Source organism: Osmerus mordax, chromosome 15, assembly GCF_038355195.1.
Source record: "Osmerus mordax isolate fOsmMor3 chromosome 15, fOsmMor3.pri, whole genome shotgun sequence".
NCBI classification, from domain to species: Eukaryota; Metazoa; Chordata; class Actinopteri; order Osmeriformes; family Osmeridae; genus Osmerus; species Osmerus mordax.
Genome location: NC_090064.1, coordinates 17,295,263 through 17,308,808, shown reverse-complemented (window position 1 = coordinate 17,308,808; position 13,546 = coordinate 17,295,263). Strand labels below are relative to the sequence as shown.

The 13,546-nt window shown below is 48.7% G+C and overlaps 2 protein-coding genes across 2 annotated transcripts; both read left to right on the top strand.

Annotated features, from left to right (window-relative positions):
- The first annotated feature begins 3,607 nt into the window (after positions 1–3,607).
- On the top strand, positions 3,608–6,911 carry fbxo45 (F-box protein 45). The gene is made up of 3 exons (XM_067251910.1): positions 3,608–4,080; positions 4,492–4,848; positions 5,574–6,911. Exons 1-3 carry the CDS (start codon positions 3,763–3,765, stop codon positions 5,757–5,759), a joined length of 861 nt encoding a protein of 286 aa, XP_067108011.1. The 5' UTR covers positions 3,608–3,762; the 3' UTR covers positions 5,760–6,911.
- Positions 6,912–8,271: 1,360 nt separating this feature from the next.
- nrros (negative regulator of reactive oxygen species) lies at positions 8,272–13,286 on the top strand. Its single transcript, XM_067251924.1, has 3 exons — positions 8,272–8,368; positions 10,098–10,209; positions 11,230–13,286. Exons 2-3 carry the CDS (start codon positions 10,111–10,113, stop codon positions 13,165–13,167), a joined length of 2,037 nt encoding a protein of 678 aa, XP_067108025.1. The 5' UTR covers positions 8,272–8,368; positions 10,098–10,110; the 3' UTR covers positions 13,168–13,286.
- The last annotated feature ends 260 nt before the right edge of the window (positions 13,287–13,546 follow it).

Sequence of the window (13,546 nt, the reverse complement as noted above, 5' to 3'; positions counted from 1 at the left end):
TTCACACTCATGGTGCCTTTTTTTCGAAAATGTTCTGAAGTGTCTTCTGAAATGTGTTCTTACAGACTTTGGACGTTCAACGTAAGAAAACATATATATGATGTAATTTCTTTGTAATCATCCAAAATATTGTTAAAGTGTATGGGTATTTTTCCAAGTAGGCCACTGACTGGTCGATACGTGCGATGCATTGAGTGGGCAACGCGCCATGTACTAAGTGGACCGCGCGCCGTGTACTGAGTGGACCGCGCGCCGTGTACTGAGTGGGCCGCGCGCCGTGTACTGAGTGGACCGTGCGCCGTGTACTGAGTGGACCGTGTGCCGTGTACTGAGTGGACCGCGCGCCGTGTACTGAGTGGGCCGCGTGCCGTGTACTGAGTGGACTGCGCGCCGTGTACTGAGTGGACCGTGCGCCGTGTACTGAGTGGACCGCGCGCCGTGTACTGAGTGGACCGCGTGCCGTGTACTGAGTGGACCGCGCGCCGTGTACTGAGTGGACCGTGCGCCGTGTACTGAGTGGACCGTGCGCCGTGTACTGAGTGGGCCGGTCTGAAAGTAACTCCCGGGCCACTTTTTTCCCCCAGTCCACCCCTGACTATAATATACACACACACACAGACAGATAGTTGATGCAGTAGAGGGTTGGGGATGGATGATGCAGTACAGGGTTGGGGATGGATGATGCAGTACAGGGTTGGGGATGGATGATGCAGTACAGGGTTGGGGATGGATGATGCAGTACAGGGTTGGGGATGGATTATGCAGTAGAGGGTTGGCGATGGATGATGCAGTACAGGGTTGGGAATGGATGATGCAGTACAGGGTTGGGGATGGATGATGCAGTACAGGGTTGGGGATGGATGATGCAGTACAGGGTTGGGGATGGATGATGCAGTAGAGGGTTGGGGATGGATGATGCAGTAGAGGGTTGGGGATAGTTGATGCAGTACAGGGTTGGGGATGGATGATGCAGTACAGGGTTAGGGATGTATAGATTGGCTGGGAGACAATTCACCCTTAAAACGCTCTGCTTTCGTCCTTTGGACTGAAGTGTCCACACGTGAACCCCTCCTGAACACACGTGAACCCCTCCTGAACACACGTGAACCCCTCCTGAACACACGTGAACCCCTCCTGAGAACATGTGAACCCCTCCTGAACACACGTGAACCCCTCCTGAGAACACGTGAACCCCTCCTGAGAACATGTGAACCCCTCCTGAACACACGTGAACCCCTCCTGAACACACGTGAACCCCTCCTGAACACACGTGAACCCCTCCTGAACACACGTGAGCCCCTCCTGAACACACGTGAACCCCTCCTTACTCCTTAGTTTTACTGTTACTTTAATAAAAACTAAATTAAAAAAATCTACCGATTGATTCAAAACAGCACAGCATGTTAATGTCCGTATTCATATCTCCTACCAGAGGGGAAGGGCTGGGGTGTGAGTACATGCTGGGTGTGTAGGCCGGGGCGGCTGGGGTGTAGTACATGCTGGGCGTGTAGGCCGGGCGGCTGGGGTGTAGTACATGCTGGGCGTGTAGGCCGGGGCGGCTGGGGTGTAGCCAACAGGGAATCCCGCTGCACAGCCAGGACACACAACACAGGCTGGAACTGTTCAGGGTGTGCTACACATCTTCAGTATGTTACATTACACCCACAAGCTAGGCTCACCTGGATATGCTATTCCCTTGGTGTTGTAGGGAGCTCCTGTGGGGGACGGGCTGAACACGGGGTTCATGATGCTCAGGTACGTACAGGCTTGGGGGGTAAGATGGTTATTTCAATGCACCAAGGCAGTAGCCATGGAGTCAGCATTAGGGGGGGGGAATCTGCTGGGGTGTCTGAGGGTCCCCCCCTGAAAACGTTTTTTTTATTTTTTTATTCATTATGATTTTTTTATATTTTGGACAGCGTGCCTTGCGTGGTTGCCTGTCGTAGCGTAGCACATTTATATTTTATTTATATTCTTATATCAATATATTGTGGGGGGGATTTTGACCATATTTGAATATTGGGGGGATGTGTCCCCCCCAATATGTATTATGATTACGGCCTTGACTAATATGGTGTATTTTATCATCCTGCAGCCGATTTCGCAAACGTCTCGCGGACAAATTCCAAATTTGTCCGGGATTTTGCCTCGTGTTTCTCTGGGTCTTTCACGAACTATTACGTCCTTACAAGTTTTGGAAAGGGTATCTCCCTTACATTCCACCTTCTTGCGCGAGCTCTGACTGTAACTGTCATTTTGATCAGATAGTGCGGCATGCAATACACGACCAGCACCCCCTAACCCTAACGAACGGCCGTTCCATGTGGTTACCCTGATAAAAACGAATGAAAATAAACGGGTTGAGCAAGCATGCTAGTAGTAGTTGTTTGTTTGAGATAAACGAGTTGTCATTGCACACAACACACACGCGTGCAGACATAGCCTACCGAAGGAGAACCCCCAAGTCGATTTTGAAAATCAGCGGAGAAATTCAAGGAGATGGACGACATCAAATCTCGAAGTTGAAAAGCACAGGGAGTTGTATGACCCCCAGCACGAATTTTACAAGGACAAGGTAGAGAAGGTTCAGTGCCGGGATGCTGTTGGGGCGGATGTTGGAATAACACGTTTCCTAAATATAGCCTATTCCATGTTTATGTACCATGTCAGCGTTACAAAGGAAAGCTCAGTTGGAGCTGAAAGGCTTGGTGACCGGCGCGGAGAAATGCGCGTCTGGGGTGAACAGCCTTGCGCCCCTCGTAGCCGATCGTGACGCTTCCGGGCGCTTCCAGGCGCTTATCAGCCAGTGTGTCCCAGGCGTTACACCTGCAGTATCATACACAAACGAGTAGCCTGAACTACCTCGCGATTTTTTTCACCCTTCATCTACCTCTGCGTCTTTGACAATCCTAGCAACAACGGATTAAACACAAAAATAGCTTTCTCTATATATAATGTCATAGCAAATGTTACTTACGCCTGTATGCTCTTGTATTTATTTCAAACACATTGTATCGGTTAGTCCTACTATATAGGCTATGTATTTGTTTATGAACAACTGGATGGTTTACTGTTCTCTTCTGTCAGTGAGTGTGGTGCGTTTAAGTCACTGTCGAACGAACCAATCAGTAAACGATAACTGCCGTCACTTCCGGGTGGTTAACTCCCTCTAGTGATGAGGTATTGAAAAAGTGCCGAAAAAAAATATTTTGAAAACAATACTTATTGTAACACATGATCAACCAACTGATAACTGAATGTATGCATCATATCGATATTATCAAACACATACCCATCAACCTTGACGTTCAGCCTACTTGATCTTACATGCCGAACTAGAATCACCATTACCCTTTTTTAACTGACTGGAGATCTGATTTATGAAACTGTCAGACTGATTGTACTGTTTAACCACATGCAAAATGTTATTCATTTTTTACTGTCAGTGCTTTTTTTTCTTCTTTTTTTTTTACAATACACAATATCTGTGAGCCCACCTAATAATATAAGCAAATCACAAATTTCATTCATTTTAAGATTAGTGGACTCCATTGTCGTGCACGCATTTCCGGGACGTTCACTCGAGTTCGATCGCTTCTCCGTTTACTAACCAGACAAGGCCCACCGCATTTCAAGCAATACTACATTACCGCTGTGATTTAGCCGCACTGTTTACGAAATGTGGATTTTTACTCATTGCAGAAAGCAATAACTGCTGCCACAAATACATTCCGGGGGTCAGTGTCTACTAAGAGTTTGAAAATGTCAGGAGGGGCCACCGGAGGGGCGTCCTCTTGCATCAACGCAGCCACCGCCAGCAGCAGTTCAGCGGGGTCCAGCTATGGCGCTTTGGGCGGAGGCTGCGGAGTGGCGGGCAGACTACCCAGCCGTGTTCTCGAGCATGTGTTCTCTTATCTGGACCTGTATGATTTAATGCGATGCTCGTTAGTGTGCTGGCACTGGAACAACTGTCTGGCGGACGAGAACAGCGAGGTGTGGCGGTGTCTTGCCGCACGCTCACTCAGCGACGAGGCGCTACGCTCCGACATTCTCTGCAATATTCCTACGTACAAGGGGAAGGTAGGTTCATGTTTGTCATTTGAACTGCTTTTAGATGCAGTAGTCTTCAGTCTACATGTACACTCTATGTATGCTGTCAACGCAACGGGCCAATGCATGCTACATTGTAAATCTTGCAGCATAGGACTTTTCCCTGCATTTGTTTATTGACATGTGAAACGCCTCCAAGGTGAAATATGAACACGTTAATAGCTTTGTGAAGATTTGTTTCAGAAATTCAGATTCAGATTTGAGAGCCTGAGCATTCAAATGATCTCCTCCTTCTGATATTCAGTAGCAGCCATGTGCTAGCTAACCCTAGCTCTGATCATGTGACCTATCTGTACCATGTTGGTGTCATGTGACCTGTGTCACATGTGTCACCTTTACACTATGTTGAGGGGTCATGTGACCTCTGCTCTCACCCGCCAGCTCAAGGCATCCCAGCATGCTCTGAGTTCCCACGACTGTTCACGGAACGTGTACGTGAAGAAGAACGGCTTCACGCTCCACCGCAACCCCATCGCCCAGAGCACAGACGGGGCGCGCGCCAAGATCGGCTTCTCCGAGGGCCGGCACGCCTGGGAGGTGTGGTGGGAGGGGCCCCTGGGCACCGTGGCAGTGATCGGCATTGCCACCAAGCGCGCTGCCATGCAGTGCCAGGGCTATGTGGCTCTGCTGGGCAGTGACGACCAGAGCTGGGGCTGGAACCTGGTGGACAACAGCCTGCTGCACAACGGAGAGGTCAATGGAAACTTCCCCCAGTGCAACAATGCCCCCAAATACCAGGTACTCAGCGACACCTACAACTCATTCTGTTCATCTAGCAGATGCTTTTATGCCACATACAAATAGTACATTTGTATAGAGAGTACAGCACAAGATTAAGGGTGAATAAGTGCTTAGTCCTAAGAGAGTCAACAGTCTGTATTTATGCTCAGTCTGATATATGATGTAGCTGTATGATGTGCGTTACTCTCCAGTGAGGCTGTGTTACCACGTTAACTATCCAGTGTGGCTGTGTTACCACGTTAACTCTCCAGTGTGGCTGTGTTACCACGTTAACTCTCCAGTGTGGCTGTGTTACCACGTTAACTCTCCAGTGAGGCTGTGTTACCACGTTAACTCTCCAGTGAGGCTGTGTTACCACGTTAACTCTCCAGTGAGGCTGTGTTACCACGTTAACTCTCCAGTGTGGCTGTGTTACCACGTTAACTCTCCAGTGTGGCTGTGTTACCACGTTAACTCTCCAGTGTGGCTGTGTTACCACGTTAACTCTCCAGTGTGGCTGTGTTACCACGTTAACTCTCCAGTGTGGCTGTGTTACCACGTTAACTCTCCAGTGTGGCTGTGTTACCACGTTAACTCTCCAGTGTGGCTGTGTTACCACGTTAACTCTCCAGTGTGGCTGTGTTACCACGTTAACTCTCCAGTGTGGCTGTGTTACCACGTTAACTCTCCAGTGTGGCTGTGTTACCACGTTAACTCTCCAGTGTGGCTGTGTCGCTCCTCAGATCGGGGAGCGGATCCGTGTGATCCTGGACATGGACGACAAGACGCTGGCCTTCGAGAGAGGCTTTGAGTTTCTGGGCGTGGCCTTCCGAGGGTTGCCTAAAGCCTGCCTGTTCCCCGCCGTCTCTGCCGTCTACGGCAACACCGAGGTCACCATGGTATACCTGGGCAAACCCCTGGACGGCTAGTGCACCTGGGCCAGGTGTGTCAGGGAGAATCACTCTGCAGATGGATGAAGAGCTGTTGACATTCCACACCACGAGGGAACAGAACTCAGTGTACCAGAGGGTTGGGGGGTGTTATGTCAGAAGTGTTTCTGTCTCCCAGTGGTTGTACCCACATCAGCTGCAGGACCTTTTTATTTATGTGATGGAAGGACTTTATTAACATTTTATTTTGAACATTTATGAAGTAACACTATTGAATATTGAGGTTTTGTGTCAGTTCAAAAAAGCCAAACCAAATACAACATGTTAGAAGCTGCCTGAGCCATGTTGTGATCATATGATGGGACGTTCATAAGGACATCTTGCATCTCATTTGATAGTTGCTTTGAGGCAAAGCAAACAGTTCCATCTCACCATCTAATCCCTGGCAGGTGCCCTGCTCACATACAGAAGGAGAAGATATACAGGTTTCCTGTCACTATGGACTTTAGAGGTTCAGATCTGGATCCATGTTTTTGGACATGGACTTATATGGACTTGAGATCACTGTTGAAGTCAGCGAGCATATTTTCTTTTTGAGTGTAAAGACGTTTAAATCATGACAGTAGATGAAAGAATTGCACGTCCTAATAATACCTATTGTACAACGTGGAATTATAATCTGTGTATTTATCTCCAAACAAATGTACCTGACATTAAGGAGTATGTGATGACCTCTTGCCAAACTAGAATGGAGGCCTGTTCCTCCAGGGAGCTATGAGGGGTGCCGGTACAGCCAGCCCGCAGCGCTGGTCATCTTGCTGCAGGGTTAGGGTTAGCTCCTGTGGACGGTTCACAGGGAGGGGAGTTTGTGAGCTGTCTGGAACTGCATCCCTGCTACTGTGGTGTTGTATATCATGCTATTTATTGAGAGGTTTTATCAGTGCGACTGTGGATGCAGCCATGAAGCCTTAGCTTCCTCATAACTTTAGCTCTATTAAAGTCTAGATGGTGCCAGTCAATGAAGCGTCTGGGTTGTTGCTTAGCTTATTTATTCAGCAAAGCTATTGCTGCACCTGTCCTCTGATAATGCAGCCTTCAGAAATGAGGTACTTTAGAGATGCCAAACTGTTATTCAGTGTATTGCTAAATGTTGCTCTTCTTGGTGAAACACATGATATGAAAAATATATTTTTTGACCATTGAGAAATTCCATCTACCCATTTGTTATCAAAGATCCAGAATTCGTGTCTGTAAGTAACAGTGCCCCATCTGGTGGTTAAAAGCTGCCACTGCGTCCATGAGAGCCTCCCAGAGAAAAACTCCTTAGAAACACACTGAACCTGCTCTTCTCTATGAACCCTGCTCTCTACGAACCCTGCTCTAAACAAAATTTGCTCTGGTCTATCAAGCCCAAATGGGACCTAGCCTCCAATTAACTGGTCATTTACCAACACAGCGTATATAGATACAGTACCATACCATATAGTAACCATACCATAGGACACAGTGTACAGTTGATTAAACTAGCAGCCATGAACCATGACCTGCCCAGCCTTGACTAGCAGGAAAGCAGGTCTGGGTGATTGGCAGTCATATGACCACGCTTCAGCTACAGTGAAATTAGTGGGTTGAGAATGTGTAAAAGAGAATGTGGGTTTTGGTTGTAACAGTGAAACTAGCTGCATGAGGGAGGGGGAGAGAGAGGGAAGGAGAGAGACAGATAGGGAGCGAGAGGGGGGAGAGGGAGAGAGAAGGAGATAGATGGGGGGGAGGGGGAGCGAGAGGGAGAAAGAAAGAGAAGGAGAGAGAGGGGGAGAGTAAGAGAGAGAAGGAGAGGGAGGGAGGGGGAGCGAGAGGGAGGAGAGAGAGGGAGTAAGAGGGAGAAGGAGAGAGGGAGAAGGAGAGGGAGGGAAAAGGAGAGAGAGGGGGAGAGAGAGGGAGAAGGAGAGAGAGGTAGCGAGAGGGAGAAGGAGAGAGAGGGGAGGGGGAGTGAGAGGGGGAGAGAGGGAGAAGGAGAGGGGGAGGGGGAGAGAGAGGGAGAAGGAGAGAGTGGGGGAGGGGGAGAGAGAAGGAGAGAGAGGGGGAGGGGGAGCGAGAGGTAGGCAGGAAGGGTGTTAGCTCTGAGTGGTTTCCTCTCCATTGTATCTCATGATCAAAACCTGCAACAGAGCCCTGGTGAGAAGGGTGTGATAATAGTACGGTTTTGTGGTTGATGAGTGAAAATGCCTTTGCTGCACTATACACTAAAGTAAGAAGTAGATTCCTACAACAGGGGCGCTGCCTTGTTTGAGTAAAAGCCAAAAAAAGTTTCTAATAAATGCCTTTCTTGACGGGCTACATATTAAGTCATTCAGATTTTGGCAGGAAGAACACTCATTTTGGTGTGTCAAATGACAAATTAAGACCACAAAATTGACCAGCTAGTTTCAAAAACTGTTTTGGCCCTGTGCTTGTGGACGCTTCGTGATCTCATGTGACTTGGTTTCCGTTGCTTGCCTGCCTGCTTCCGCAAATAGTAAAGTCTCAGTTCAGAGCATTTGCGTCCACGTATGAAGAAGCACACAAGCGCCGCCAGCTACGCCGACAGCCAGAGACATGGTCAGGACCTCACCGGTGGTGACGACGGACACCCACACCTAGCCGCCAGGGTAAGGACCAGACGAGTCCTGCACAGGACAGACTCCGGGGATTCTCCTTGCAAGGCTGTTGGTGGATCTACCATAGACATATTCTAATAATATAATAGTAATATTATGACAACATGTTTTGTTTTTCATTATAGAAATGATGCTGGTTAGGGTGATGCTGGTTAGGATGATGCTGGTTAGGATGGTGCTGGTTAGGGTGATGCTGGTTAGGGTGATGCTGGTTAGGGTGATGCTGGTTAGGATGATGCTGGTTAGGATGATGCTGGTTAGGATGGTGCTGGTTAGGGTGATGCTGGTTAGGGTGATGCTGGTTAGGATGATGCTGGTTAGGATGATGCTGGTTAGGATGATGCTGGTTAGGATGGTGCTGGTTAGGGTGATGCTGGTTAGGGTGATGCTGGTTAGGATGATGCTGGTTAGGATGATGCTGGTTAGGGTGATGCTGGTTAGGGTGATGCTGTTTAGGGTGATGCTGGTTAGGATGGTTCTGGTTAGGGTGATGCTGGTTAGGGTGATGCTGGTTAGGATGATGCTGGTTAGGATGATGCTGGTTAGGATGATGCTGGTTAGGGTGATGCTGGTTAGGGTGATGCTGGTTAGGATGATGCTGGTTAGGATGATGCTGGTTAGGGTGATGCTGGTTAGGGTGATGCTGTTTAGGGTGATGCTGGTTAGGATGGTTCTGGTTAGGGTGATGCTGGTTAGGATGATGCTGGTTAGGGTGATGCTGGTTAGGGTGATGCTGGTTAGGATGATGCTGGTTAAGATGATGCTGGTTACGATGATGCTGGTTAGGGTGATGCTGGTTAGGGTGATGCTGGTTAGGATGATGCTGGTTAGGGTGATGCTGGTTAGGATGATGCTGGTTAGGATGATGCTGGTTAGGGTGATGCTGGTTAGGGTGATGCTGTTTAGGGTGATGCTGGTTAGGATGGTTCTGGTTAGGGTGATGCTGGTTAGGATGATGCTGGTTAGGATGATGCTGGTTAGGATGATGCTGGTTAGGGTGATGCTGGTTAGGATGATGCTGGTTAGGATGACTCGTACTCTAAGAGCTTCAGCAGCTTGTATTCATGTATCGTTTGTTGGACTGTGTGAAGACTAGAAGGTGTCACATATATATATAGTAAACATTTGAACAATACCCAAGGGTTTTTATCTGTACTAACTGTATATTCTAGACAACAAACATCTTAAAATGTTAACTCTGGCCAAACCTAAATTAATTGTTCATTTATTACATTATTTATGATCACGGATGTTATGAAACATTATTACTAAACGTTTTGGTGTAATATTACTTCTGGACTGAGTACTCAAGCTGCATGATCGAACTAGAAGTGAAACAGTAAAAACTAACATCATGGTTAATTCTGTGAATTATTTTAATGCATAAAATAAGTTGTCTAAAGTGAATAGTAGTATTGGTGCAGAACTGTTAATTTAGCATAGAGCCCTCAGTCAGTGTGACAGAAGGACCTAACATGTCATCATTAAACTTCTGACCAGTGGACCTGGCTTTTGAAATGTTTATTCATATCTGGATATTTTTATTTTAGGTCATAAGTTAATTTCAACCATGGCCCATAGTATAGACCCTCTCCTCTTCACCTGTCCTCCTCTAAGAGTCCTCTCCACCGATCCTCCTCTCCATCTCCTCCTCCCCGTCTCCTCGTCTCTGTCTCCTCTTCCCTCTCTTCCTCTCATCATGTTCTCCTCTCGTTTCCAGTGAGGATGTGAAGATGGTTGTCTTCCTCCCTCCCCTCCTCCTCCTCCTCCTCCTCCTCTCAGGCCAGCTGGTGCAGACCAGCTCCCATCCTCACCCTGACTCCTGCAGACTGGTGAGATCTTTACTCTCAGAAGCCATGCTCAGTGTGTAGACTGAATAAGATATTGTGTGAAGGCTGTGACCCTACAAGTATGGGATAATGTCCGACGAGGTGTAGGCCTACGATATCACCTGATAATGGACGATGCAGAGGCGTGACGTTGGACGGTTGCTTTCGCGGAGTCCATTATGTAAGCGATAATGCCCGACGAGGTGAGGTACAATATCACCTGATGATGGACGATGCGGAAGCAACCGTTCAAGCATCCGCATCGTCCATTATCAGGTGATATTGTACACCTCGTCGGGCATTATCCCGCTTATAGCATGGTCACTTGCGGGGGCGTCATTAGACCCTTTTTTACTGGGGCACGTGCCCCAGTATAAATCTGCTGTGCCCCAGTAAAATCAAAAGTTTGAGTTTTAACAATTTAGTTTATTAGTCAGTGCATTCATTTAGATTGATAATCTCTGAAAAAATTTACGCAGTATCCCAATCAACCAAACAGTAATTATAATTTGACAGTATGTTTAACAAGACTAGGCAGCTATCGAGCCATGTCATTGTCCCCGTCGTACTCGTCGGGCATTATCCCTTACATATAAACTGCTGTGCACTTAACATATTAACATATCGTGACCGTACCAGGAAAGTTATCTGGAACACAAATCAGAGAAGGAACTACAGTTTTGAAGTTTAAATTTGAGTATCGCTAACATGCTACAGATTCATCATATTTGATTTGACCTAAACCAAATCCTCTGCAGTTTGTGGGTTTTGAATTCGAGAGCTTTTCTAGCCTACTTATGAGCTTATCCTCACTGCACAAAATATTACAAATTTAACTTGACTTTGTTTGAACTGCAGCATACTCTGTGGTTTGATGGGGCAAGATAGAAAGCACGCTACCACAACATCTATCTAAGATACCTACACTTACAAGGAAGTAGTAGGTGATTGCAGCCTCCACCTCTTAGACCTCTCTCAAGCTAACTGAACTAGCTCATCACACTCTTCTTTTACTCTCTCCAGGTTCAGACGGCAGCTCTCTGTAACCACGGCCAGCTGTCCTCGGTGCCCCTCGGCCTGCCTGGCTTCATAGAGGAGCTTCATCTAAACCACAATCACATCCAGACGCTGCAGAACGGCCCCAGCTACCCCGCCCTCCACACCCTCAGCTGCCCTGACAACCAGTTAGAAACAGTGGGCTCCAAATTCTTCTCCCACACACCTCTCATTGAACACCTCAACTTTGCCGTCAACAACCTTCACGTCGGGTACCAGGAAACCAGCCGCGCGCTGACGACGCTCTCGCAGCTCCGAGTTCTGGATCTCTCCGATAACGGCCTGACGGAGGACATGGCCTCAGTACTCCTCCAGAACCTGACCCGGGTGGAGCACCTGAACCTATCCAGGAACCTGCTACTGCGGCTGGACGAGCGGTCCTTCAGGGACATGCACCAGCTCCGGGAACTGGACTTGCAGAGGAACTCTCTGTTTGAGATTGACGGGGCCTTCCTCCACATGCACAGGCTCCAAAGACTCAACCTGGCCTTTAACTATCTGCCTTGCCTGCTCAACTTCCAGATGGTTCAGCTGCTGGTCCTGAACGTCAGCCACAACTCCCTAGAGTGGTTCATCTCCAACCAGGACCTGGAGGAGACGTTCCAGCTGGAGACCTTAGATTTGTCGGACAACAGGCTGCTGTTCTTCCCCTTCCTGCCCACCCGCAGCCACCTGCGGAACCTCCACCTCTCCAAGAACAGGCTGAGCTTCTACGAGCACCTGGACAGCAACGCCACCTCCAACTGGACCACCAGCATTCACTTCTACAATCTGGGGGGCAACCTGAGCGGCGTGATGGCACGGCTCTGGTCAGATGACCTGCACGGGGACATCTCCTCCCTGGAGCTGCTGGACCTCAGCTGGAACCAGGTCTCCTACCTGCCCCATGGCTTTGTGGGCAGCATGCCCATTCTGACCTGGCTGAAGATGGGGACCAACTGCTTGGAGGTGCTGGACCTCTCCAGGGAACAGCTTCCAGGGAGTTTATACGAGCTGGACCTGAGTAACAACCGACTGACGGATCTTCGCGCCAGCGGGGGTTCTGTGGGAGAGCTGGGTAACCTGACATACCTGAACCTGAGCCAAAACAGCCTGCAGAGACTACCCTCCTGGTGGTTCTCCTCCTTGCCCAGCCTGGTGTCTGTGGACCTAAGCAGCAACCCTGTGGGGGTCTGCCCGTCTGGGCACCAGGACGACTCCTCCTGTGTCGTCTGGAGGAACATTCCCTCCCTGAAGCAGCTGCAACTGGCAGGGTGCCACCTGGGGACACTCCCAGATTCAGCCTTCTCAGGTACTCCCCTCACACACTTGGAACTGTCCAACAATCCTGAACTCATCATCCAGCCCACAGCCCTACAGGGCTTGAGCAGAACTTTACAGCATCTGGGTTTAGGGAACACAGGCCTGCGAGACTTTGACTTCTCCCATTTCCACCATCTCAAGTCATTAAACCTTTCAGGAAACTCTCTCACACGGCTCCCAGACTCGTTGCTGAGTCTTCAGTTGACATGTCTGGATCTGAGGAACAACAGACTGAGCTCTCTGACCGCCAGCCAGGCTAGCTCGTTAGCCTCCAGCCTCCAGACTGTTCTTCTCAACGGGAACCCGTTCAACTGCTGTCGGTTGGACTGGTACTGGACGTTTGAGAGGACGGAAGCACTCAGGATGGTTGATAGCTGGGACGTCACGTGCCTAGGACTTGATGAGCAGACTCACAGGGTGCAGCTGCTCAGCTCTCCTTCGTGTGAGTCTGAGGGGGAGGAGTCTGTCTTCTGGTACGTGCTGCTCTTCCTGTCCGTCGCTCTCTCACTCGTCGGCATCTCAGCCCTCTGCCTGCTCACCTTCAGGCCCAGAACACTGCCCAGAGCCATCAAGAAAAAATGTTGGAGGCCCACACCTTACTAAGATAACGAGTCTTTGTCAAATGCTGTTGTGTGTCAGCCACATTACAGTGATGCATGGCATTATAGTGTACCCATGTATGAATTATTTCCTTGATTGATAACAGTGGAGAAAAAATAAATAAACCTAAATGTTCATAATGTTCTTAATATATTCATATGAAGCCTTGGTGGATCCAGTCTCGCTATGCTTCATAGAGATGCAAATCATCTGAAGCCTCAATAAGGGTGGAGGTAAAAGAAAGGGGTGGAGGAGGAGGAAGAGGGGAGGAGGAGGGAGGAAGAGGGGAGGAGGAGGAGGGGTGTTCCACTTGTGTATTCAGGTTTCTTACCTCATTACATTACGTCATTTAGCAGACGCTCTTATCCAGAGCGACTTACAG

What these genes read in the sequence shown, in the direction of transcription:
- fbxo45 (XM_067251910.1), top strand. Translation starts at nt 3,763, where the DNA reads ATGTCAGGAGGGGCCACCGGAGGGGCGTCCTCTTGCATCAACGCAGCC. An exon ending in TTCCTACGTACAAGGGGAAG is followed by an intron (nt 4,081 to 4,491) that starts GTAGGTTCATGT and finishes CTCACCCGCCAG; the next exon opens with CTCAAGGCATCCCAGCATGC. An exon ending in ACAATGCCCCCAAATACCAG is followed by an intron (nt 4,849 to 5,573) that starts GTACTCAGCGAC and finishes GTCGCTCCTCAG; the next exon opens with ATCGGGGAGCGGATCCGTGT.
- nrros (XM_067251924.1), top strand. Translation starts at nt 10,111, where the DNA reads ATGGTTGTCTTCCTCCCTCCCCTCCTCCTCCTCCTCCTCCTCCTCTCA. An exon ending in ACCCTGACTCCTGCAGACTG is followed by an intron (nt 10,210 to 11,229) that starts GTGAGATCTTTA and finishes TACTCTCTCCAG; the next exon opens with GTTCAGACGGCAGCTCTCTG.